This window comes from Urocitellus parryii, chromosome 11, assembly GCF_045843805.1.
Source record: "Urocitellus parryii isolate mUroPar1 chromosome 11, mUroPar1.hap1, whole genome shotgun sequence".
Classification (NCBI taxonomy): Eukaryota; Metazoa; Chordata; class Mammalia; order Rodentia; family Sciuridae; genus Urocitellus; species Urocitellus parryii.
Window position 1 is genome coordinate 120,321,112 of NC_135541.1, and position 23,136 is coordinate 120,344,247.

The 23,136-nt window shown below is 48.8% G+C and overlaps 3 protein-coding genes and 1 non-coding gene across 12 annotated transcripts; 2 read left to right on the plus strand and 2 right to left on the minus strand.

Moving 5' to 3' along the window:
* Nucleotides 1-1,280: 1,280 nt before the first annotated feature.
* Nucleotides 1,281-5,951, plus strand: Mrpl24 (mitochondrial ribosomal protein L24). Of its 3 annotated transcripts, none has more exons than XM_077803631.1 (7): nucleotides 1,281-1,420; nucleotides 4,054-4,166; nucleotides 4,484-4,726; nucleotides 4,804-4,899; nucleotides 5,100-5,203; nucleotides 5,484-5,614; nucleotides 5,726-5,951. In XM_077803631.1, exons 3-7 carry the CDS (start codon nucleotides 4,544-4,546, stop codon nucleotides 5,860-5,862), a joined length of 651 nt encoding a protein of 216 aa, XP_077659757.1. In that variant the 5' UTR covers nucleotides 1,281-1,420; nucleotides 4,054-4,166; nucleotides 4,484-4,543; the 3' UTR covers nucleotides 5,863-5,951. The 3 variants fall into 3 exon arrangements, with proteins under 3 accessions (XP_077659757.1, XP_077659758.1, XP_026260793.2); XM_077803632.1 differs by having other exon boundaries at nucleotides 4,096-4,166; XM_026405008.2 differs by lacking the exon at nucleotides 4,054-4,166 and having other exon boundaries at nucleotides 1,282-1,420.
* A 93-nt stretch (nucleotides 5,952-6,044) lies between these two features.
* Nucleotides 6,045-15,013, minus strand: Mettl25b (methyltransferase like 25B). 3 transcript variants are annotated; one of them, XM_077803630.1, is made up of 9 exons: nucleotides 14,652-14,701; nucleotides 13,744-13,769; nucleotides 11,831-11,955; nucleotides 11,475-11,667; nucleotides 10,939-11,001; nucleotides 10,573-10,716; nucleotides 8,954-9,438; nucleotides 7,199-7,383; nucleotides 6,045-6,823 (listed from the first exon to the last, which is right to left on the minus strand). In XM_077803630.1, exons 3-9 carry the CDS (start codon nucleotides 11,854-11,856, stop codon nucleotides 6,702-6,704), a joined length of 1,218 nt encoding a protein of 405 aa, XP_077659756.1. In that variant the 5' UTR covers nucleotides 11,857-11,955; nucleotides 13,744-13,769; nucleotides 14,652-14,701; the 3' UTR covers nucleotides 6,045-6,701. The 3 variants fall into 3 exon arrangements, with proteins under 3 accessions (XP_077659756.1, XP_026260740.2, XP_077659755.1); XM_026404955.2 differs by lacking the exon at nucleotides 13,744-13,769 and having other exon boundaries at nucleotides 14,652-15,013; XM_077803629.1 differs by lacking the exons at nucleotides 10,939-11,001; nucleotides 13,744-13,769 and having other exon boundaries at nucleotides 14,652-15,013.
* Nucleotides 7,914-7,985, minus strand: Trnat-agu (transfer RNA threonine (anticodon AGU)). The gene has a single exon. It is a non-coding gene; the product is annotated as a tRNA-Thr (tRNA).
* Nucleotides 15,014-15,267: 254 nt separating the features above from the next.
* Nucleotides 15,268-22,752, plus strand: Isg20l2 (interferon stimulated exonuclease gene 20 like 2). Of its 5 annotated transcripts, none has more exons than XM_026404953.2 (4): nucleotides 15,268-15,942; nucleotides 16,105-16,995; nucleotides 20,583-20,783; nucleotides 21,759-22,752. In XM_026404953.2, the coding sequence occupies exons 2-4, from the start codon at nucleotides 16,261-16,263 to the stop codon at nucleotides 21,867-21,869; spliced, it is 1,047 nt and encodes a 348-aa protein (XP_026260738.1). In that variant the 5' UTR covers nucleotides 15,268-15,942; nucleotides 16,105-16,260; the 3' UTR covers nucleotides 21,870-22,752. The 5 variants fall into 5 exon arrangements, with proteins under 5 accessions (XP_026260738.1, XP_026260735.1, XP_026260736.1 ...); XM_026404950.2 differs by having other exon boundaries at nucleotides 15,268-15,460; nucleotides 15,772-16,995; XM_026404951.2 differs by having other exon boundaries at nucleotides 15,268-15,460.
* Nucleotides 22,753-23,136: the final 384 nt, after the last annotated feature.

Sequence of the window (23,136 nt, forward strand, 5' to 3'; positions counted from 1 at the left end):
GGTGTAGTTCAGTGGTACAGCACCCCACAGTTCAATTTCCAGTACCAAAAAAAAAAAATATTTTTCAGTGTTGCACCTGAAGACAGTCCTATAATAAAACATAGTATATTATATTAAAAACACAATAAGGCAGCAGTATCAGCCATAGCCAATATGATCGTGGAAGTGGACGCTTTGAGCTGGTTGTAGAAATAACTTTGACCCCAAGGGCAGGCCAAAGATAGGCGAAGATAACCTCTCCCTCTGCTAATGCTAGGGTTACTGGTCTTGGGCTACTTGCCACATGACAGACCAGTTGAAAAACAAGGGGTTAAGGCAAGGAATGCAAGTATTTGAGAAGCCATCTGGCCAAGAAAATGGAAGGCTCTTGTGCAAAGTCCATCTGGCTGGGAGGCTGGTTTGGGGCAGTTTACAGAGGAGATGGGTGATGGGACTGGTGGGTGCCTTCCCTTAGGGGGAGGTTTATGGCCAAATGACTCACATTTGATCCTAATCAGCTAGTCAGGAGATGCTTTCTCGGTTCTGCACATCCAAGAACAAAGATCACTCTCCTTGGGCTATTGTCACTGACTAGTTTGTCCACTGCAAGTTCCTAACACGAGGGACAAGTTAGAGTGGACAGCTGCCCGGGCCCTGTTGCTGATCACCAATTCCAAAGAAAGAAAACATTTCACCTGACAAGGGTCAAGTCCAGTTAAACATCTGGTCTGGATTCTTAATTTTGTTAGGGATGCCTGCTACCCTTAACTGGTCATATGAGGATAGGGGAGAAGATTGACAGCTGGGATCCTCCCAGTACTTCCCAAATTATGTGGACCCTTTTGAGTTTCCTACCCTATCTGACATTTTGTGTCCAGGTCACGTACTAGCAGTGGAAGGGCTCCTGTCTCATTCCTTCCTCCAAAAAATATGACACTTTTTGGATCTGTCCTAACCCGCTTCAGCAGAGAAGGGTGTGGACAGAAATGACCGGTCTCGCTTGCGGGGGGGACATGTAGTTATCCTTTGAACAGGAAGCCACAACCAGCTAGAAAATGGAGCCATCCTCTGGAGAAACTACAATTCCCAGCGGCTCCACACAGAGCACGCGCAGGCGCGACCCCTCCCTCGCCGCCTTCAACTCCCGGCATGCTCCCTGGGGCTCTGACGCTCTCTGAGCTGCCCAGCCCGGGCGAGCTTCCGGTTCCGCCTTACTTGGCCGCGACGGACTACAGTTCCCAGCCTGTGCGGAGCCGAGATGCCTTATTGGGCTTCCGTTCTGCACTGGGACTCCATTTCCCAAAAGCCCGAGAGGCGGGGACGAGCGGGGCTGAGCACCCATGTGCAGAGGTGACCCACGGAGGCTCAGCAGTGCAATGCAAAGGGAAGTGACCGCCGTTAAGTCCAGAGGGTTGCAATTCCTGGGCTCATCCGGAGGCAGGTGCGGGAAGGGCTTTCCTTTTTCCTGGCTGTGGCATAGTCCCGCTCCCGCGCGGTTTCTTGCCACTGAAAGCTCGGAGCGGGCGGGTGCTGAAGAGGGCTGGGGCGTGATGATTTCTAGGGTCCGGGTCCGCACCGTGGATGAGGCTGGGGGGCGGGGGAGCCGTGACCTGAGAGGCGACCAAACGGTCAGCGCCACGACCGTGCACTGGACATCCAGAGCACGCAGTGGACGCTCCGCTGCGGAAGGTGCACCAGCCTCTCCAGACTGTGGAAGGAACCCAAGGGAAAGTTCTAAGGGGCGTGCTAGCCGCTCTGGGCTGGCTCCTGGCATCTCCCGGAGTCGCAGAACTAGAATGACTGACTGGGCTTCATCCATAAGTTGCACGTTTCCAGTTCTGCGAATATTTCAACAAAGTTGACACAGGTGTATTAAACTAGGTAGGAAATTACAGTCTAGAGCTTATATGATATTATGCTAATATAAAATCATTGCATAGTTACATTCTTCCTGATGTTATTACATATTATATGATTATATAGTATGGCACATTTAAGGTTTTTTTTTTCTTTTTTGGGGGGGGCGGGTACTGGGGATTGAACTCAGGGGCACTCCACCACTGAGCCGCATCCCCAGCCCTATTTTGTATTTTATTTAGAGACAGGGTCTCACTGAGTTGCTCAGTGCCTCTCCCTTGCTGGAGGCTGGCTGTGAATCTCAGTGTGCCACCAAGCCCGACCACATTTTATTGTTTATTCTCATTCCACGTCTGGAATATGGAACAGAATGAGTTAAGGAACTCGGTGCAGCCCTCCATGCAAGTGACTTGGGTCTTATGATTGGCCCTGCTCCCGTTAAGCTGCATGAACTAGGGCAAGCCGTTCTGGCTCTCAGGTCCTCGGTTTCCTAGTCTATAGAAGGGACCTATCAAACTTGAACCCGACAGTCTTTTCTCTGGGCAATGTGAAGACCAAGTATGAGGAATATTGAAATTCCCAGCATTAGGCTTGTCACACAGTAGTGGTGTATCACCATTTATTGAGTCTGAATAGGAATACTTGGGCCCTTACATTCAACCACTATTAATTTATAATAGTATTGGGACCTTTTCAAAGATTTTCTTACTGAGATGTACCTTTTTATTTTTCTGCAGTCCTGGGGATTGAACCCAGGGCCCCACATATGCTAGGCAAGCACTGTACCACTGAGCTACGTCCCCAGCCCTCATACTGAGATATATAAAGAAAAAAAATTTTTTTTTCCACTATTAATTTAAGCCAGTTGAATTTTTAGAAAATGCAAATGTCATGGAAAGGAACAAAATGGAAATTGACAGCCCTCTTATATAGTTCTTCCCCACAACCAGGGCTTTAGTTTATTTCTTTTCCACACATATTAATGCCCACACCAGAATATATATTACATAACATGTATACATATATGCATGATATATATGATTAATTTACCCCAAAGGGATAATACTAGTCACATGATCCTACACCTTGCTTTGTTAAAATATTAAAAATAACATAAATGACACCAAGAGCCCTGAAAAGTTTTATGGATGGTGAAACTGACACTCGGAAGGTAAGTTGTCTAGGGTCACACAGCAAAAGAACAGAGCACAGTGTAGAACCTAGATGACAGTAAGGAGTCAAGTGGTCTGACTCCATCGTCCAGGGTTCTTCATGCCATTAGAATGCATTTTATTAGTATTTGGAAGGTAGGTTCATCCTTCTCCACAAAAGAAGATTAACAGACCTTCTTTATCACTTGTCCTTGAATTTAAATGATAGGATTCAGCGAAGCACCTAGCATGGTACCTAGTGTTCAGTAAACTAAAGATAGCTTTAAATTATTTGTTTATGCAGTATGGGGATTGAACCTAGGGTCTTGTGTAAGCTAAGCAAGCACTCTACCACTGAGCTCCATCCCCAGTCCTTTTTTATTTTTTATTTTTTTGTTTAGGTGTTAGGGATTGAACTCAAGGGATGCTTTACCACTGAGCCACAAGCTCAGCTCTTTTTACTTTTTTTTTTTTTATTTTGAGACAGGTTTTGCTAAGTTGCTTAGAGCTTACTAAATTGCTGAGTCTGACCTTGAACTTGGGATCCTCTACCCTCCATTCCTGGAGTTACTGGGATTATAGTACATACAGCCATGCCTGGCTAGCTGCTATTATTTTTGCCATTTCTTTTATTAGCCCATTAATTTAGTTCACGGCACAAACTTGGGAGGCTTGTAACCCATACTTAATTGAGAAATTTGGGACCTAACAACCTAAGGGTTAGACCCCACTAGCTTGCATGGTACATTGGAGCATACAGTAGGAACCTCGCTGTGGGTCCTTTCCCTTAGAAAAGAAGCCAGTCTTGGGGAGGAGTAGTTATTTCCTGTCTGAGAATAGACCTGGGAAATGAGATAGGGACATTTTAGCTCCTGTTTTTTTCTGCTACCTCTTTGTTCATTGCCTTGTAACTGCCGGCCTTTGGACCCTATGCCAGTAATTTGTTCCATTACTTATTTTCTTCCTATCCTGTGTTTTATATATTTGACTAATAATTCCCTTGTGTACCTAGTATGTGCCAAGCTCTACTTGGATCTGCTGGGGTTTTTTTTTTTTTTTAATATAGTTTTCTGAGAGTCATCATTTATTGCTCTGTACATCAACCCAGAGTTTTTCCGGACACAACATCTTTGTTGGTATGTGGTGCTGAGGATCGAACCCGGGCCACACGCATGCCAGGCGAGTGTGCTACCGCTTGAGCCACATCCCCAGCCCCAGATCTGCTGTATTTTGAAGTGAGCTAGATACAAGGGTCTTTGGCCTCGGTTAATTTTTTTTTTTTTTAATTCAAAGTCAGATGTGGGTTTGAATAATGATTTCCCACACTTTAGCTTTGTGGCCACTGGCAAGTTATTTAATCTCTCTGTCCTTATTTGAAAAGTGAAGATCATAGTATCAGCTTGTGAGAATTCAATGAGATGGGATCCACCGAGCAGTTGAGTTAGTGCTTTAAAAATGTCCCTTTGCTTCTTTGTCCTCTTTTATCTCTATCCCAGAGCTAACGAGCAAAGTTTCTGAGTCTTCACTGGCGAAGAGAATTCTCAAAGCTCCTAGCTATGCGTCTCTCTGTATTGCTGGCCTTGGCCTCCAAGGTCACTCTGCCCCCTCACTACCGCTATGGGATGAGCCGCCCAGGTTCCCTGGCAGACAAGAGGAAGAACCCCCCGGGGACCAGGCGGCGCCCCGTGGTTGTGGAACCCATCTCTGATGAAGACTGGCATCTGTTCTGTGGGGACATGGTGAGAGCCTCAGGCGGACAGAGTGATGGGGAGTCCTGGGCAAGGGTCCCCCTCCCTGAGCCTCTGTCTTCCCACAGGTGCAGATCCTGGAAGGCAAGGATGCGGGGAAGCAGGGCAAGGTGGTTCAAGTCATCCGGCAGCGGAATTGGGTAGTCCTGGAGGGGCTGAACACGGTGAGTCAAGAGGAGGGGGATGCTCAGGAGGTCTGTCCCATCTGTCCCTCTGCATTAAGAGCAGCCCCGGGTGAGAGTGGCGGAGGCAATGGTTGTGAAACTGGACCTTTTACTTTTTAGTTGGGGCCAAATGTGCTGAGCAGCTGTGGGCAAGCCCCCGCCCCCTTGCTTCCTGACACAGTCTCCTCTCTCTTGGACAGCATTTCCGCTACATTGGCAGGACAAAGGATTCTCCGGGAACCATGATCCCTAGTGAAGCCCCTTTGCTCCACTCCCAGGTCAAACTTGTGGATCCTGTGGACAGGCAAGCACGTGGGCTCCGTTAGAGGACTCCTCACCCTCAAGTCCATGAAGGTGTTGACCACAGCTAGGGATGGGCAGCCCATTTATCCAGTGGGAATGGTCGGTTAGGTGCTCTAGATGTTGAGGGGTCCATCACCTAGCCATAATTCCCTGTGGGTAGTCCCAGGAGAAGTAGAGACACAGGGTGGCAGTCTGTGTTTTTAGCATTGACTTCACGTTTGGGTTGGGGTGTGGCTGGGAGCCTGGCTCCTAGGTCGTGCTCATTTTTTTTCCTCCACCAGGAAACCCACTGAGATTGAGTGGAGATTTACGGAGGCAGGAGAGCGAGTACGAGTCTCCACAAGATCAGGAAGAATTATCCCCAAACCTGAATTTCCCAGAGCTGATGGCATTGTCCCTGAAACATGGACTGGTGAGGCTGCATGGGGGTCAGGGAGAGGATGGGGACAGCGGGAATGAGAGGAAAGGATGTTTAGAGTTGGCAACCCTCCCGCGTCCCGTCTCCTTTCCTCTGACTCAACAGATGGCCCCAAAGACACATCAGTGGAAGATGCTATGGAAAGAACTTACGTGCCTCGTCTGAAGACACTGGAGGAAGAGGTGATGGAGGCAATGGGGATCCAGGAGACCCGGAAACACAAGAAAACCTATTGGTATTGAATCTGGGGAAGACAGCTTCTCCGGCTTTTTATCTTAGCCTTGAAGGCCAAAGCACTATTTTCAGACACCAATAAAGTGCCGTTAGTCTTCCTGTGTGCAGCTGCTGTCCAGGCTGGAGTGGCACCCAGCCCATAAGCCATATCCAGGGCCTGCAGGAGGGAGCCTTTGTCTTCCTGTTGGCGTGAAACCCGGGTGAAAGGTAGCCAGCCTGAAGGAAGCCCTCCCAGGACAGGGCTGCATACTCAGGAGTGGTAACCAAGGAAGAGAAAGGTTTCCTCAAAGGAGACCTCCGAGCAGCAGAAGCTGCTACCCAGGCCTCTTGCTAAGGAGGGCACGTGTCTGTTCTGTTCTTTATAAAAATAGAAGAGCTGAGCACCATGGCGCACACCTGTAATTCTAGTGACTTTGGAGGTTGCAGCAGGATGGTGGCAATTTTTAGGTCAGCTTGAGCAATTCAGTGAGATCCTGTCTCAAAAAGAAGGGCTGGGAATGTAGCTCAGTGGCAAAGTGCCCCTGGTTCAATCCCCAGTATCACCCCCCCGCCCCCACCCCCAAAAAAGGAACGAAAGTCAAGTCATTGTGTTTAAATGTTTTTCTTTATTGATTTGTTTCAATGCCAGAGATCATTCCCAGGGCCTCCCACATGCTAGGCAAGTGCTCTACCACTGAGCCACACCCCCAGCCCAGTTTTTAATAAATTAACAATAAAACTTCACACAATATTACATAACGTCGACAGAGAGAGAGTATGAAACGGAGTTGGTAGACAGTTGGGATCCCAGGGAGGACGCAGGCTGCTGTGCACCCCTGGGGTTTCAGAAGGGTCTGCCTCGGGGTATTCAGCTGTCTTCAGTCTCCAGGGCAGAGAAGGCCTGGCCCAGGGGCATCTTGGTGGCCACCAGAACTAGGTTTCTAGGAGACAGCTCTGGGCTGAAAATGGGCAGGAGCTCAGCATGGAAGCCTAGAAGAAAGGGCTAATCAGAAGTGTCTTGAGACATCCACCGCCTTTTCCCCAAGGGGACAAAAGAGACCCTGTTCTCAATGATGGAGTGCTTGCTTAAAATCTGTTCCAGGAAGGCACCACCAGAGGCTCACTTGGTAGGATTTTTTTTTAAATCGTTTGTGTGTGTGTGTGTGTGTGTGAGAGAGAGAGAGAGAGAGAGAGAACCCAGGCCTTGTGCATGCATGGTACGCACTCTATCAACTGAGGGGTATCCCAGGCCGGAATGTGCATTCTTTAACAAACCCCATACCCCAGCCCACCAGCGATGACCCAGGCCCAGCAGATGTGGAGCCTGGGACTTGAAGGACCAACCCCAGAACTCCAGCTCCTCACCCTGCTCCTGAAGGTAGAGCAGCCGGTCCAGCAGAATCAGCGTCTCTACCAGTGGGGCCAGAAGAAGTGCCAGGCTGAAGAAGGCCACCACACGGTTCTCCTGGGCCTGGTGGGCCCGGAGGGTCGCCAGGTTCAGCGGCAGATGGGGATCCAATCCTACTCGCTGTAGCCCACGCCGCACGTATCTGTGGAATCAGCCCCAAACAGCACTCAGTTTGGTTTTAGAAACCTCTACCTCCCACTTGAACTTTGCTACCCTAACATGCATTTTAAAATTTTATTATTATTTTGGCAGTACTGGGGAAGACTGAATCCAGGGGTACTTTACCACTGAACTACATCCCTAGTGCTTTTTATTTTTTGAGACATGGTCATGCTAACTTGCCCAAGCCGGCCTTGAACATGCAATCCTCCCATCTCAGCCTCTTAAGTGTGAGTACCGTATCCAGCCTCATTTATTTTACTTTTAAGAGGTGAGGTCTTGGGCTAGGGACATAGCTCAGTTGGTAGAGTGCTTGCCTCGAAAGTTCAAGGCCTGAGTTCAATCCCCAGCACCACAATAAACAAACAGGTGAGGTCTTGTTATATTGCTCAGGCTGGCTCCAAACTCAGGGACTGAAGAGATCCTCCTGTCTCGCCTCTGGAACTAGAGGCATTCACCATAGTGCCTGACCCAATACGCTGGGTGTTTTTTTTTCTTTCTTTCTTTCTCTTTTTATGGTACTAGGGATTGAACCCAGGGCCTCAAGCATACTAGGCAGGTGCTCTACCACTGAGCTACATCCCAGCCTTAACATACATTTTTAAATGTTTCTCTCGCTGTGAATTCTGCCAATATCAGCTGATACAAAAACTTATTTTCAGCCAGTTTTGTCCAAATTAGCCATATTTTAAGCATTTAAAAAACTATAAAAGCTGGGCCCAGCTGTGCACACCTGTAATTCAGGCATTCAGAAGGCTGAGGTAGAAGGATGGCAAGTTCAAAACCAGCCATGACAACTTAGTGAGATGCTGTCCTGAAGTTTAAAAAAATAAAAGTGCTGCTCAGTGGTAAAGCACTCCTGGGTTCTATTTCTAGTACCACAAAAAAAAAGAAAAAAAAAAAAAAAAGGAAAATACAACTTTTCATTTGGCTGGCGTCTAGCTTGGTGGTGGAGTTTGCCTAGTAAAGCCCTAGGTTCAATTCCCAGTGCTGCAAAAAACAAATTTTATGAACCATACATGGTGGCACACACCTATAATCCCAGCACCTTGAAGGCTGAGGCAGGACGATCTCAAGTTCAAAACAAGCCTCAGCAACTTTGTGAGGCCCTGTCTCTAAATAAAAAATAAGAAGGGCTGGCTCAGTGGTTGAACATTCCTGGGTTCAATCCCTAGTAACAAACAAACAAACAAATAAATAAACATAATTTTTTTCCCTTTCTTTTGGGTGGTAATGAGGATTGAACCCAGGGGTGCTCTACCACTAAACCATATAGCCCTCCCTTTTGACTTTTCATTTTAAGACAGTTTGCTAAAATTACCCAGGTTAGTCTTGAATTTGTGATCCTCCTGCCTGACCCTCCTGAGTAGCTGGGATTATTACAGGAGTGTGCCACTGCTCCCAGCAAATGAACATCTTCTTTCAAAGAAATTTGAAGAAGTCGCCCCAGTCAGAAAACTGAACATCACCTCTCTGGACAAGAGTTTTTCTTTGGATGTGCTAACAAGTGGGGTCTCGAGGTAGTGATCCCCCACCCCCCACCGCAACCTCACTCTTCGATCTTGAGCTCGTGGACCCTGGGGATCCCCTGCACCCCAGGCCGACGGAGCTCAGGCCGGGCATGTCGGATGACCATCTCCAGTGCTGCTCGGTAGCAGTGGGTTCGGAGGCCAGGGCCAGCTTTCTGTAGCCGCTCGGCATACTCCTCCAGGGCATGGCAGGCCCCCTCCCGGAGCCTGTAGGGCAGTTCATAGCCAGTCAGCCCAGCCACCCACTGACTCAGCGGGTAGCCTCCAGGGTCACTAAGCTTCATGTAGCAGCAGCCCACAGAGGCCAGGGCCACCACCTCTGGGCAGCAGCAGAAGTGCCTCAGCAAGGCCACACTCAGATCCCCGCAGGCGTGGAGGCCCGTCAGCAGCAGGCGGGCACTGCCACACTGTGAGCTGTCCAGCGGAAGCAGAAGTTCCCCACACAGGGCTGTGGGGTCCACCCACTGGACCACGTGGTAAGGGGAGTGGCGAGGGCCTGTTTGGGCCACCTGTGGAGGCAAGACAAGACAAAGACAGGTGGAAAGTTCTTGTTCCCAGACCACCTCAGGCCACTGGAAGACCTGTCCACTGTCACTTCCTCAGAAGGAACGTGGGAAAGAAGCTGGGCCATGGGGGAGGGCTGGACCATGAATCCAGAGACAAGATAAACTCTTGTGTTTATCACCATTAATTTTGTAAATATTTTCATCTGTCAAACTCAGTTTTTCTTTTTTCCTATTATTATTATTTGGCTGTGAGAGATCAAACCCAAGTCTTGTGCACGGCGGGCCACACTCAACTACTGAGCTACACCTTCAGCCTCCCCAGGGTTTTGTTCTGCAGTACTGGAGACTGAATCAAGGGCCCCCCATGCACACTCTGAACTACATCCCCGGCCCTTTTTATTTATTTATTTTTTTTTGAGACAGGGTTTAAGTTGCTAAGGCTGGCCTTGAACCTGTGATATTCCTGCCTTGAGTTCCTGAATTGCCACCATACCTGGCTCTTAACTAATAATGATTCTAGTATCTGACAGGACTGGGGATGTAGCTCAATGGTAAAGTGCTTGCCTGGCATGAACAAGGCCCTGGGTTTGACCCCCAGCACCACAACCAGTAATAATGCCCGACTGGCCACGTCTGGCTGTTATGAGAAGAACATATTGGTGTGAAAAGCATTTTGTCATTTGGGGTACTAGGGAATGATTCCAGGGACTCTTCACCACTGAGTTATATCCCCAGCACATTTTATTTTGTTGGTACTGGGGATTAAAACTAAGGGTGCTTTATTCCTGAGCTATATCCTTAGCCCTTTTATTTTTTACTTTTTGAGACGATGTCTTGAAGTTGCTTAGAGCCTTGCTAAGTTGCTGAAGCTGGCCCCAAACTTCCAATCCTCCTGCCTCAGCCTCCCAAGTTGCTGAGGTTATAGGCATGTGCTACTGCACTCAGTGGGGAAAGCACTTTGTAACTAAAAAGTGCCTTTGAGATGTGGGGAGGCTTTGGGGAAAGGAAAAAGAGCAGCAACAGGGACATAACCATCTCAAGCCAAGAAACTTAAAAGTGGGGATTCAATCTCCATACCCAGTTCTAGCCAAGCAGACCCTGCTCCTGCAGCCCAGGTTTCAGTAAGGGCTAACCTACCTGTGGGTTCTTCTTCTCCTCTTTTTCTAGAGCCTGAAGGAGTTCCTGGTCCAGGCGCTGGGCTCTCTCCACCAGTCTCTGATTCCCTTCAATGCTCTTCACCTTTAGTCCCAGCCCCAGAGACATGAAGCGGGAGAGGTGGCCCTGAAAGCATGAGGAGGACAAAGGCAGCCCCATTCAGTGCCCTATCCACTGTTATCCTCAGTGGTCTGGACACTGGGATTTCAGGCCCTACAGAAGGCTTAAATTCTGCCCCGCCTGGTGCACCATTTCTCAGCGCCTGCCTCTCTGGGCCTGAGGTCTGATTACCTGCCTTCTAGATATCCTCATGATTCAAAAAGACAGTGAACCAGGGGTTTGTCTCACCTGGCCTGAGCCCACGTCCACAACCTGGGTGCATCCTGTGAGATCACTCAGCTTCTTTACCAACTGAAAGAGGAGGGAATAAAGGTCTCCTGGCCATCGGCTCTTGACTCCCTGAGCAAACACCAGGGAAGAGTGTTTGGGTATGAGGGTACAGGAGTCAAAGATGGAAATGTAAGGTGGATAGAGGGTGCCATGGAAGATAAAAGAGATGGAAACCAGTCAAAGATGAGGGTGGTGCCCCTTCCAGGTTGAGGCCATTTTGCTTGCCCTTTAGGTCAGTGACTCAATCTCCTCCACAGAATAAGAGCATTGGTGAAGCTAAAACCAGACTGAAGATGCAAAAATGGGAATAAGAGTGATTGAGATATAGCTTGTCAATCAATCCAGCAAAATGATGGAGATATGATTACAGTATAACTGCTCAGAGAGGAACCTCTAGGGCTTCCATGGGAGGAAAGGGACACATACTTGTAACCCATGGACTTAAGGAGTGCCTGGGTTCCCAGATACCATCTACATTCCAGCCATCTCCTCACCTCTCCCAGTCTCCGAATCTCATGCTGCTTTTTGGGCCTGACGTGTTTCCGGAAGGGGGCTGTCAGTCGGGAGCTCTGGCTGGGGTTCTCCAGGAACTCTGAGGGGGTTTGAAAGCCAGGCGTCCGGGTAAAGGCCAGGGCATAGGCTGTGGACTTCAGGGCCAGCAGGGTGAGTGGCCACACCGACCTGTACCTGAGATATTCCAGCCCAGGCCACCAGTGAATCACCCTATCACATTCCCAGGGCACCAGTTTATAACCCAAGGACCCAGGAAAAGCTCAAGAGACTCTGAGCAATAGCTTGTTGCAGGACCGAGTGCCTTGGGCTCCCCAGCACAGGACCCCTTTGGCCATACCTGACCACCTCCCCTTCCCCAGGCATCCCCAGTAGCAGTGCGGCCAGCTGTGGTGGGTTCAATCCATCCAGCGCTTCCTGCCATGAGCAAGGGAGTGTGTCCCACAAGTTATCTGTGAAAAATTCCTGTAGGAAAAGGAAAAAAGCAATCAGCAGGATACTATCTTGCATCATTCCCACTCTCCCCCACTCTTCTCTCCCTGGTGATAACCTGTTGTTGTATGTGCTGAACATCTGTATTTTTGCTCATTGATTTATTCACCACAAATTCTAGGGCTAAGTGGGGGTGGTGGCCCACACCTACAATACCAGCAACTTGGGTGGCTGAGGCAGGAGAATCACAAGTTTGGGGCCAGTCTCAGCAGCTTAGTGAGACCCTGCCTCAAAATTAAATAAAGGGCTGGGGATGTAGCTCAATGGTAGAATATTTTAACCACAAACCTTACTATTATGTACAAATATAATGCACTATTTAAAAATGGAAAAAATAAATAACTTGTTTCATTTTTTAAAAATGGTAGGGCTGGGGATATAGCTCAGCTGGTAGAGTGCTTGCCTCGAATGCACAGGCCCTGGGTTCAATCCCCAGCACCACAAAAAAAAAAAGAAAGAAAGAAAGAAAGAAAGGTAGAGTACACTTAGGTTCAATCCTTAGTATCACAATAATTAACTAATTAATTAATTCTGGGCTTTGTTTGGGTCATGTACCAAGTTTCTAATCTAAGCTCAGAAAATACAAAAATAAAGCAGAGATAAAATTTTTGTAGAATTTACTGCCTCCTTCCAGCACTGCTGGCCCATATGGCCACTGGCTGCAACCAGCAAATACCTCCTACTCTTTAGAATCAGCTCTTTTGTCAAGCCTGCTCCAGTGCCCTCAACTCCCAGGTGGTTTACCTGGGCACAGTAGCATACACCTTTAATCCTAGCAATAGGAGGCTGAGGCAGGAGGATCCCAAGTTCAAGGCCAGCCAGCCTCAGCAACTTTGTGAGAACCTCAACAACTTCGAGGGACCCTGTCTCAAAAGTAAAAAGGACTGAGGATGTAACTTACTGTCAAAGCACTCCCGGGTGCCCACCCCCTCCCCCCGCAAAAAAAAAAAAAAAATTTAAAGGAAAAAAACAAATGACTCAGTTTCTTTTTTTTTTTTCCTTTTGGTACTGAGGATTGAACCCAATGGTGTTTTATCAAGGAGCTACATCCAAAGCCCTCCCCACTTTTATCTTGAGACAGGGTCTCACTAAGTTGCTTTAAGGCAATTTAAATTGCAACCCTCTTGTCTCAGCCTCTCATGAGTATTACAGGTGTGGGCCACCTCTGGGGCTTAAGGTAGATGCTATTTTAACCCCCATTTTACAGATATGGAAACTGATACAGCAATTAAATAATTTGCCCAAGTCAAAAAACTAGTTAAGTAGCAGAACTGGGACTTGAAACAGGTTTTACTCCAGTCCTTGATCTTAACCAGTCTGCTCTATTGCCTTTCTGTGGAGGAAAGCATTCCAGACAGATCAATAATTGCAACTGTAAAGGCCCAGATGCCTGCCACATTTGTGGAAAAGAAATCAGGCCAATTTGAAGTACAGCAGAGTGAATGTAAGAGAATGAAATCTGATGAGGATTGAAGAGGCAACAGCCAGATCATATACAGTGGGTCTTTAGGTACCAGGTATTGAAACCCAGGGGTGCTTAACCACTGAGCCACTTCCCCAGCCCTTTTTATATTTTATTTGGAGACAGGGTCTCGCCAAGTTGCTCAGGACCTTGATAAGTTGCTGAGGCTGGCTCTGAGGCTCCAAATCTGCTGGGATTACAGGTGTGCACCACCACACCCAGCTATATACGTGTTTGTAGATAATAAAATTATTTCATCAAAGGATCCAGATAGCAAGAAATGTCATGATACAACTTACATTTGAAAGGCTTCTTCAGTGAAGAGCTGGTTATGGAGGAGCAGAAGTAAATACAGAGAGTCATTAAGGAAGTAGTTTAGGAGAGAGATGGTGGCTTTCAGGATGATAGCAATGGATATGGAACAAAACAATTTAGAATCTATTCTGAAGGTAGAGAACTTGAAGTATTAGATTGTGGATCAATTAAGAGCTGAATCAAGGATGGTTTCTGGTTTGGGGTCTACACAACTCAATGGATGTGCTGTTTACACATCATCTCATTTGTTCTTCACAATGATCCTTCAGATAGAGATCCACTTTGCAGATTAAACTGGGGGTAGGAGTAAAAGGAGGAGAAAGAGGAGGAGGGGTGGGGGGGAGAAGAGCCTAAGATTAACACAGTAGAGGAGGTAAGATTCTAGTCCTAGTCTGTCTGATGCCCAAGTTGAACTATCCACAAAACAAGGAATTTATTCAAGGTTTGAATGAATGAATGAATGAACACATGACTTCTTGGAACACTTCTTGTATTTCTAGGAGAGTTCAACGCACCTCCAGCCCAGCTCAAATAAATGTCCATGTATTTTATTACCTTGGATTTTAAGAAACTTAGAAAAACAACCTAAGTATTAGAAAAGGGGGGGGGGTAGCCCCAGGTTTTTTGAAATTATTATTATTTGTAAATGGACACAATGCCTTTATTTTTATTTTTTAAAATTTTTATGTGGTGCTGAGGTCGAACCCAGTGCCTCACACGTGCTAGGAAAGCGCTCTATCACTAGGCTACAACCCCTGCCCCAAATCACCCCAATTTTAAGCTTTTCTTGTACAAAAACAAACTCAAAGAACTCTCCAAATTCTCTCCCTGTCGTGGGCACCAAGCCAACCACACGACCAGCAGCACCCCGCCCACAGCCCTGTGGCCTCACGATGATGTAGGCATCCAGGATGGAACGGTAGAGTGCCAGGACACGCGTGAGGTTCACAGCTAGCTGCCTCCTCTCCTCCGGAGAGAGGCCCCGGGCGGAGATACCCGGCATCCCGGGATGCAGCCGGTGGCGCAGCGGGCGAGAATGCGCGGGAAAGTGGACCCAGGGTCTGAACTGCGCTGGCCCAGGACCCGGGCCGGGCTCATCCGCAGGCAGAACGGGAAGAGTTTCGAGCCCGGTGTCGGACGCAGCTTCTCCGGGATACCATACTGGAGTTACAAATATGAGGCTCAGCCCCGGACCGCCCGACGTCACAAGTCAAGACGTCTGACTGCGCGGTGTCTGGCTGCAAGGCACGCGGGGCGGGGTGTCGGCGCGGTGACGCCACAGAGCCGCGCAGCCGCCCTATGTTCATCAAGTGGGCGGGCGAAACTTAAGTCCCGCCCCTTCCCGTGCAAGGCCCTCCCCTCCCGGAAGTGGGGCCTTGAGTTCCCGGCGCGCTGCAGTTCGGACTAGTAGCGGCTTCTCCTTACCTTCGAGTTGTACCTCCACGGAGCTAGAGGGGCCGGGGAGCGAATCCCGCCCCCGCCCCCACCCACACCACCGCCCCCGCCGCCGCCGCTGCCGCTCCTCACACACTCGGAATCATTGGCTTCGCTACCGGAAACGGGGGCGCTGCGGGCGCGCGCGCGCCGGCCCCCGACACGTTCCAACCCGCGCGCCTGCTGTCGTCCCGGGGCTCGTCGGCACGTGCCGACTTCCGCCTCAGGCTCGGGACGCTTCCGTTCCTAGAGGGGCCCTTCTTGGAGGTAGGTATATGGGCTTGTGGGGACGGTCCCCACCGGGAGAACCGTCGGAATGTGCTTGCTGAGGTGGGTGACCTCGATTGTTAATTCCCTGCCACCCGGCACCGCTGTCGTGTGGTGTCAAAGGTCTCTGCCTGGGAGGACTTGGGTAAGATGCGCTTGGAGGCTACTTCCTCCCAGCAGATCCGAGAGAGGGGTGCCTGGATTTGTGTCTCTATTCGTGGGCTCACGACTCAGATGCCACCTGTGCCGTACTCCGGTGTCACACTCCTCACCTGAGCATCTTAGACTTTGTCTTTCTGGTCGGATTACAGCGCTTGCCTGTTCTGGCTTCCCGGACCTCAGGCTTCGAACTCGACGGGCCCTTTGGGTCCTTCTTTTTCTTTGGTGCTGGTGATGGAACCCGGGGCCTGCGTCCTGCTAAGCACTCACTCCACAGCTGAGCCCAGCCCTTTCATTTTACAATGAGACTGAGACCTTAAAAGGTGAATGACCGCGCAGTTGTGAATCGTGGGACTTCCTGGCTCACACCAGTACTCCTTCCATCATTTCATGATACGGTTTCATTTCCCCTCTGATAAGTTGTTTTGATGCCTTCCCTCTCTTAAATCCCACAGAGATTGGTCTTATCTCATTTCTTCCTCTAGGCCTATGGGTGCAGGTACCAGGATCGCTTTCTTCCCCAGGGTTTTCTGCAGACCTTCTCATGTTGGACAATGTGATTCATTAGAAAAAGAGCCCCTCATCCTCTTCCTATCCATGAGCCACTCTTCCTAACTGCTGTCCCATCATCCACTGCCTTCATGTCTGCTATACTCCTGAATCTGGATTTTGGGAGATCTCCACCCAAAAAGGCATTGGAAGGAAATGCCAAGCATCGAAAGTTTGTTAAGAGGCGGCGGCTCTTGGAACAGAGGGGCGTTCTCAATAAAAAGAAGCAGACTGCTAGCAGGGTGCCTAAATTACACTCAGAACCTCCAAAGAAAGGGGAAAATGTGAGAGTAGATGGTACTTGCAAGATCCCTCCCCTTTCAAAAAAGAACACAGCTGCATCCAGCAGTGGGTCAGGATTGTCCCTGGACAAGAAAGCTGGAGTGTCTTGGCTGACCCCTGCTCCTTCAAAGAAGGCTAATTCTGTTGCAGCTAAAGTAGATTTGCTGGGGGAATTCCAGAGTGCCCTTCCAAAGATTCAGAGCCACCCAACTTGCTCCCAAAAGAAGACCCCCCAGAAGAAGAACCCTTCTCAGAACAATGCCACACAGAATTCCACCAGAGCTCACTCAGAGAGTAAGTGCTCTGGAATATCCCAGAAGTTTCCAGGAAAGATGGTGGCAATTGACTGTGAGATGGTGGGCACAGGACCCAAAGGGCATGTTAGTTCTTTGGCTCGATGTAGCATTGTCAACTATGATGGAGATGTGCTTTATGATGAGTACATCCTTCCACCCTGCCCCATTGTGGACTACCGGACCAGATGGAGCGGTATCTGCAGGAAGCACATGGTGAATGCTACACCCTTCAAGACCGCTCGGAGCCAGGTGAGAGGCATGGGTCTTGATGATGACAGTGAGGTGGGTAGGAGTAGTCTGAGACATTTTTTCCCCTGGTACTGGGCTGTGAACCCAGTAAATACTGTACCACTGAACTATATCCCCACCCCTTTTTGTGTTTTGAGACAAGTCCTCACTGAATTGCCCAGGCTGGCCTTGAATTTGTGGTCCTCCTGGCTCATTCTCCCCAAGTCTAGGATTACAGGTGTGTGCCACTGCGCCCAGCTGTCCGAAATCTTCAGCAAACACTGAAGGACTGTGGAGGGAGAGAGAAAAGTATCAGATGGTTTAGAAGGCTAATTTTTCCTGGGCACAGCAAACTAAGCAACTCAGTGAGACCAATAAAATACAAAATAGGACTGGGCAAGTGGCTCAGTGGTCAAGTACCCCTGAGTTCAATCTCTAGTACCCACCACCCCCCCCTCACAAAAAGTGCTTGTTTGGGGAGTAAGAAGGGTTGAAAGGAATATACAATGGATTTTACTAACAAAGACCTATTTTAAGTATCAAGTGGGATGGACTGAAGTATGCATAGAGAAGTAACAGCCAGTAATGAAGTGCTTTTTTTTTTTTTTTTTTTTTTTTTTTTTTTTTTTTTAATTTTTGGTGACCCAGGTCCTTGTGCTCAAGAGACAGGAACTCTACCAACTGAGCTATGCCCCCATCCCAATAGCTAGTAATGAAACTGAGCAGAGTAGCAGGCATGAGGGTCCAGAGAAGGTGCTATTGGGGAATGCCTTATGGAATTGGAATCTAGGATTGAGAGAAGCCGGGTGGAGAGGGCTTCCCAAGGCAAAAAAGCGGCCTGGGAGCTGGGTGCAGTGGCACATGTCTGTAATTTCAGTTATTTTGGAGGCTAAGGATCCCTAGTTTGAGGCCAGCCTGGGTAACAGTGGTAGATTGCTTGTCTAGCATAAGGAAGCCTTGGGTTCCATCCCCAGTAACGCAAAAAGAAAAAAAATGCAGCCTGTGGGCTGGGGTTGTGGCTCAATGGTAAAGCACTTGCCTTGCATGTGTGAGGCACTGGGTTTGATCCTCAGCACCACGTAAGACTAAAGACACTGTATGTTCACCTACAACTGGAAACATATTTAAAAAATATAACTTGTGTTCAGCACTTCTCTAATAAAAATGAGTCAAGTTTATTCCTTTAAAAAAAAAATATCCTGGGACACTGTATAAAGTGCTGGTAGGGGAGAGCAGACAGCTGTTAGAGCTAGGGCGTCGGGTGCATAACTGAGGCAGGCGGCCGCCGGGTTTCTGTTCTCACGACTAAAAGGCTCAGGGGTCACTCTAGTTAAACTGGGCTAACTGGGCTGCACGAAATAACCACACAAGAGACACAAATACCTTTTTCTTTGGGGTCGCTGTGACGGCTCCTCTGACCTTAAGGGTCCGCAGAAAGAGAGCAGAGAGAGAGCGAGAGCACGCGCTGACCCCTTTTATTGAGGAAAAGCTATTCAAATGAGGCAAGGGGTCAGGTTTCAGGGGGCTGAGTCTGTCTTCATGATGTCCACTGTCAGCAGGTTGACTGACACCTGGGTAGGCCACACCCAAGGGCACAGTAAGAGAAGGGGACACACACAAGGCACTTCCATGGAAGATTCTATCCTAAACAGGGCAAGGGGTTATATTACAAAGGAACAGGTGAGCATAGCTTCACCCATGGGGCTGTAGCAAGACACACCCATTTCTGTGACTGAGCGCCTCAGCACCCAGCTGGGGAGTGTAACTCAGTCACCCATAAGGTTGGCTTCCCACAGGCGGCCTGTGGTGAAAGGCTTAAGAAACACAGGCCGGTGCACAGGAGTTCTCATGCATTCAGCCAACCCACTCATCTGACTCTGGGATAAATCTTTTTTTGATGGGCCTATATTTGCGGTGCTGAGAATTGAACCCAGTGCTTCACACATGCCAGGCAAACGCTCGAGCCGCAACCCCAGCTCCCTGTGGTAAATTTTGAGAGCCAATAGGAAACAAAAAAGGAGATTGAGCTGGGGCCAGTGAAGGAAGAGGAGAGTGAAAGATGAATCTGCTTAGGAGTCCACCAGAGGGCACCCTGAGTCCATTTTGCAGTTTTAGGTTCCTGCTCTGCTATAATAATTCCTTAAATGCCAGAGGAGTCCTTGGAGGAGGTTCGTCAGAGGTCAGACGACTGGTTATTAGACAAGACATGGGAGAAAGAATTAAAGGACATCCTCTTCACAGGGGCACAGTTGAGTAAAGGCTTGGGAGAAACAGAAGATGGGTCTTAGATTTGTCTCACCTTTAGTGAGAGCTTATGTTGAAGGACATGAAAAAAGGTGGTCGTAGACAGGAAGCTGCCAGGAGCAACTAAATGCTCAGTTAATTGGGCTGCCTGTGGTTTTCATCATAAAGCACTATCCCGTGACCAGGCTGGGATTAACTAAGGTATGCTCGCTGAGTGTGGCCTTTTTGATTGGGGTCTTCTTAGAAGGCCCTGCAGGACTATTGCTCTTGTTCTCAGTCTGTTTGGAATGCCATTGGGGAATGGCCTTCAGAGCCCGCAGGCATTCATTGATTGTCCTCCTTGGTAGTATGTCTTCATGCTTTAAGACCATGAAATGGTGAGAAGTTACTTGATTCCAAGACTAGTGTAAATAAGGTTTTCTCTGCAGTTTTAGTTTATAGTGGTTTTGTCTGTTTGGGTGTTAGGAATTGAAGCCAGGGACACTTTCTTTACCACTTAGATACATCCCCATTCTTTGTTATTTTCTTATATTTTGAGACAGAGTCTTGCCTAGGCTGATCTTGAGTTTGTGATCCTCCTGCTTCAGCCTCCCAAGTTGTTGGGGTTATAGGGGTGCCTCACTGTGCTCGACAGTTCTTAAGCCTCGGCAGTTTCATCACTGCCAGACCCTTCTCCCCAAAGCAACCATACTCACTTATTTGCCTGTAATCTGAGGGCTTCTCTAGTCTCCCTGGAGCCCATCTTTGACTTTGTGGGTCTCATCCATGTGTATTTCAGAAGAAGGAAAATGTGGAGAGAGTATTTCAAGGATGGGGAGGTGGGCTGTTGGTGAAAAGAAACCAGAGGGAGCTGGGCACAGTGGCACGTGCCTGTTTTCTTAGCAGTTTGGGAAAGCTGAGGCAGGAGGATCCCAAGTTTGAGCCAACCTGGGCAACTTAGCAAGACCCTTAGCAAGACCCTATCTCAAAATAAAGAAAAGGGGCTGGGGATGTAACTCAGTGGTAAAGTGCCCCTGGTTCAATCCCAGTGTCACATTTGGGGGGGGGGGCAGGGACTGCTGGGCATGGTGGCACTCTTCTGTAATCCCAGCACCTCCAAGGCTGAGACGGGAGGATCACGAGTTCAAAGTTGGCCTCAGCAACAGCGAGGTGCTAAGCAACTCAGTGAGACCCTGTCTCTGATAAAATACAAAATTGGGCTGGGGTGTGGCTCAGTGGTCGAATGCCCCTGAGTTCAATCACTGGTATTCCCCCAAAAAATAAAAAATAAAAAAAGAGGAGCCAGTGGCCATGCTGGACTTGCTGGCTGCAGGATTCCAGCTGTGTCTTGTTTCTTGCCACCCCCTCCTTCACTCCTCTTCCAGATCTTGAAGATACTCTTGGGGAAGATAGTGGTAGGGCATGCCATCCACAATGACTTCAAAGCCCTGCAGTACTTTCACCCCAAGTCCCTCACCCGAGACACCTCCCAAATCCCCCTCCTCAACCGGAAGGCCAACTGCCCGGAGAATGCCACCATGTCTCTGAAGCGCCTCACCAAGCAGCTGCTACACCGGGACATACAGGTAACCTGTCCTTCAGCGCTACCCCTTCACACACACCTTGGGTGCACTGCAGGCACTCATCACTGCCTCTCTGCAGGCTCTGACCCCACAAATGCTCAGGCTGTAGGGCTCCAAATGGCTTCTCTGGTGGGGAGAGCTTTGGGGTCAGGGGCCTAGTAGTTTCTCTATCTGTGCATCAGATATAGTAATTCCTGTGGATAATAATTCCTCCTTCACAGAATGTTCCAGGTAGTACTTTGGAAAAGGAAAAGAAAGTCCAAAGGGGCTACAGAACCCTAAACAGAAGGAAGAAGTAGGCGGTAGTTTAAAAGAATAAGGAGCACACATGTGTGGCCCCATCTGCTTGGGAGGCTAAGGCAGGAGGAAGTTCGAGGCCAGCCTTGGCAGTTTGGTGAGATCCCGTCTCAAAAAAAATAAAAAGTTCTGGAGGTGTGGCTGAGTGGTAGCACACCCCTGGGCTCAGTCCCCAGGACCAAGAAAATCAAAGATAAAAAAACATGAAGCCCATGTAAGGACTGTCACATGCTGCACGTGCTTAGCATTCGAGGAGGGGTCTCCCAGGAGGCAGCTGTGGGCGGGACTGGGAACAGGGAGAGTCTCAGAAGGCCTGTCTTTCATCTGGTCGTGTCCTTCTCTGTAGAACTTAGAATGGTACAGGTGCACACGCCGCTACAGAAGTGACTGAGGTGACGGTAGCAAGAACCTTCTGGGAGGACGGGGACATGGCTCAGTTGGTAGAGCGCTTGCCTCGCGTGCACAAGGCGCTGGGTTCAATCCCTAGCACCACAAAAGGGGGGAAAAAAGAATTTCCTGGGAGTTCAAGCCCTGAGATTAGATAAAGAGTAAGGACCCAGAGTTGTATCTTTGCAGCCCGCCTGCTGGAGGAAAAACAGCATGGAGCGGCCGCCAGGGGGCAGGATCACCAGGAAGAACATGGTTTTTGTGGCCTCATGCTCTTCTCTTCCTCCTGTTCAGGTCGGGAAGGGCCATTCCTCTGTGGAAGACGCCCAGGCCACCATGGAGCTGTACAAGCTGGTTGAAGTTGAGTGGGAACAACACCTGGCCCAGGATGTCCCAAAAAACTAGCAGCTGTGGGGAGACAGGCCGCACCCAGGAGAACCATGGCAGCAGGTCCATGCCTGCCTCCGCTCGTTTCACACCTGTGGAAGCTGGACTTGCTGGGGAGACACTCTCCTCCCCAGACCTAATATCCACTGAAATCTCACCTCAGCTCAGTGTCCTGTATCTGGTTAAGTGTCCCATGGAAGCAGGAGACCTTCACTTCAGATTCTAGCCCTGGATTGCTTATATGGTGCTAACCATGGGTCCCAGGGTGCTTTGTGCCAGTCAGGCTTTTTGGTTTCCAGGGCAGGGCATACTGGGAAATGTAGTTTCCCACATTGCCTTATCACTAGGGTGGCCATAAGTCTCTTGCTTTTTAGAGACAGGTTGGGGTTGGGGGGTCATCCAGGTTAACCTCAAATTCCTGGGCCCCAGCAATCCTCCTTACCTCGGCTTCCTGAGTCACTGGGACTGGAGGCCTATGCTCCCATGCCCAGCATTTTTTATTCTCAAGTAATGAACAGCATCCTTTCACTTTCAAAAGTGTCCTGATTGGATACAGAATGGTTGGTCACATTGTGGATCCCAGACCCTGCTTTTACTGCAGAGTATGCATCCAGCCTGCTAGGGTGCCACCTACCAACTTTGAGAAGAGCCACTATTAGTGAGGTTTTGTTCTTACTGCTAAAAGACAGTGAGGTAAGAGTGTAGCTTAGAAATCAACTTTCCTGATTTACAAAAGCAGTTTCTTACCTAAAATAGTAGAGGATTTATTTAATTTAGGTTCTTCTTAGAAGGTTGAAAATGAGTTAACCTGGTTTTAATGTTTTTGTTTTCTGTTTTTAGTCTTTTACCTTTGCTAAACCAAGCGTCTAAAACTCAGATGATCTCTTTGATAAATTTTTATAATGGAAAACAGTTGTGTGGTCATTTCTCCCCCGACCCTTTTTGTGGTGCTGGCAATTGACCCAGCCTCACGTGCGCTGGGCAAACACTCTACCACTGGGCTATGTCCCCAGCTGGTGGGGTTTGTAGTTTGTTTTTGACTTCACATTAAATAGCATTGTCATAGGGACTGTGGCATTGTATAGTTCTGTGAGGGCCCCGGGTTCCTTGTGGGTGACACTAACTGAGGCCTCTGTCTGCTGGAAGTCATGGAGAAGCATTGACCAAGCCTTGGTATGTAACCCAAGTCACACACATGATGCCTTGTCCTGGTCCCAACCACACATCAACCAGCACACCCAAAATGACACCCGAGCCATGAAAATATCCTGACATGGACGATGCA

Bases quoted from the DNA above. Each gene is read 5' to 3' on its own strand.
- Isg20l2 (XM_026404949.2), top strand. From the start codon at position 16,261: ATGTCTGCTATACTCCTGAATCTGGATTTTGGGAGATCTCCACCCAAA. The intron at 16,996-20,582 runs GTGAGAGGCATG...CTCCTCTTCCAG, and splicing joins TCAAGACCGCTCGGAGCCAG to ATCTTGAAGATACTCTTGGG. The intron at 20,784-21,758 runs GTAACCTGTCCT...CCTCCTGTTCAG, and splicing joins TGCTACACCGGGACATACAG to GTCGGGAAGGGCCATTCCTC.
- Mettl25b (XM_026404955.2), bottom strand. From the start codon at position 14,762: ATGCCGGGTATCTCCGCCCGGGGCCTCTCTCCGGAGGAGAGGAGGCAG. The intron at 11,002-11,474 runs GTGAGGAGATGG...CTCCTCTTTCAG, and splicing joins AGATTCGGAGACTGGGAGAG to TTGGTAAAGAAGCTGAGTGA. The intron at 10,717-10,938 runs GTGAGACAAACC...TCATGCTTTCAG, and splicing joins TGGACGTGGGCTCAGGCCAG to GGCCACCTCTCCCGCTTCAT.
- Mrpl24 (XM_077803631.1), top strand. From the start codon at position 4,544: ATGCGTCTCTCTGTATTGCTGGCCTTGGCCTCCAAGGTCACTCTGCCC. The intron at 4,900-5,099 runs GTGAGTCAAGAG...TCTCTTGGACAG, and splicing joins TCCTGGAGGGGCTGAACACG to CATTTCCGCTACATTGGCAG. The intron at 5,615-5,725 runs GTGAGGCTGCAT...CTGACTCAACAG, and splicing joins TGTCCCTGAAACATGGACTG to ATGGCCCCAAAGACACATCA.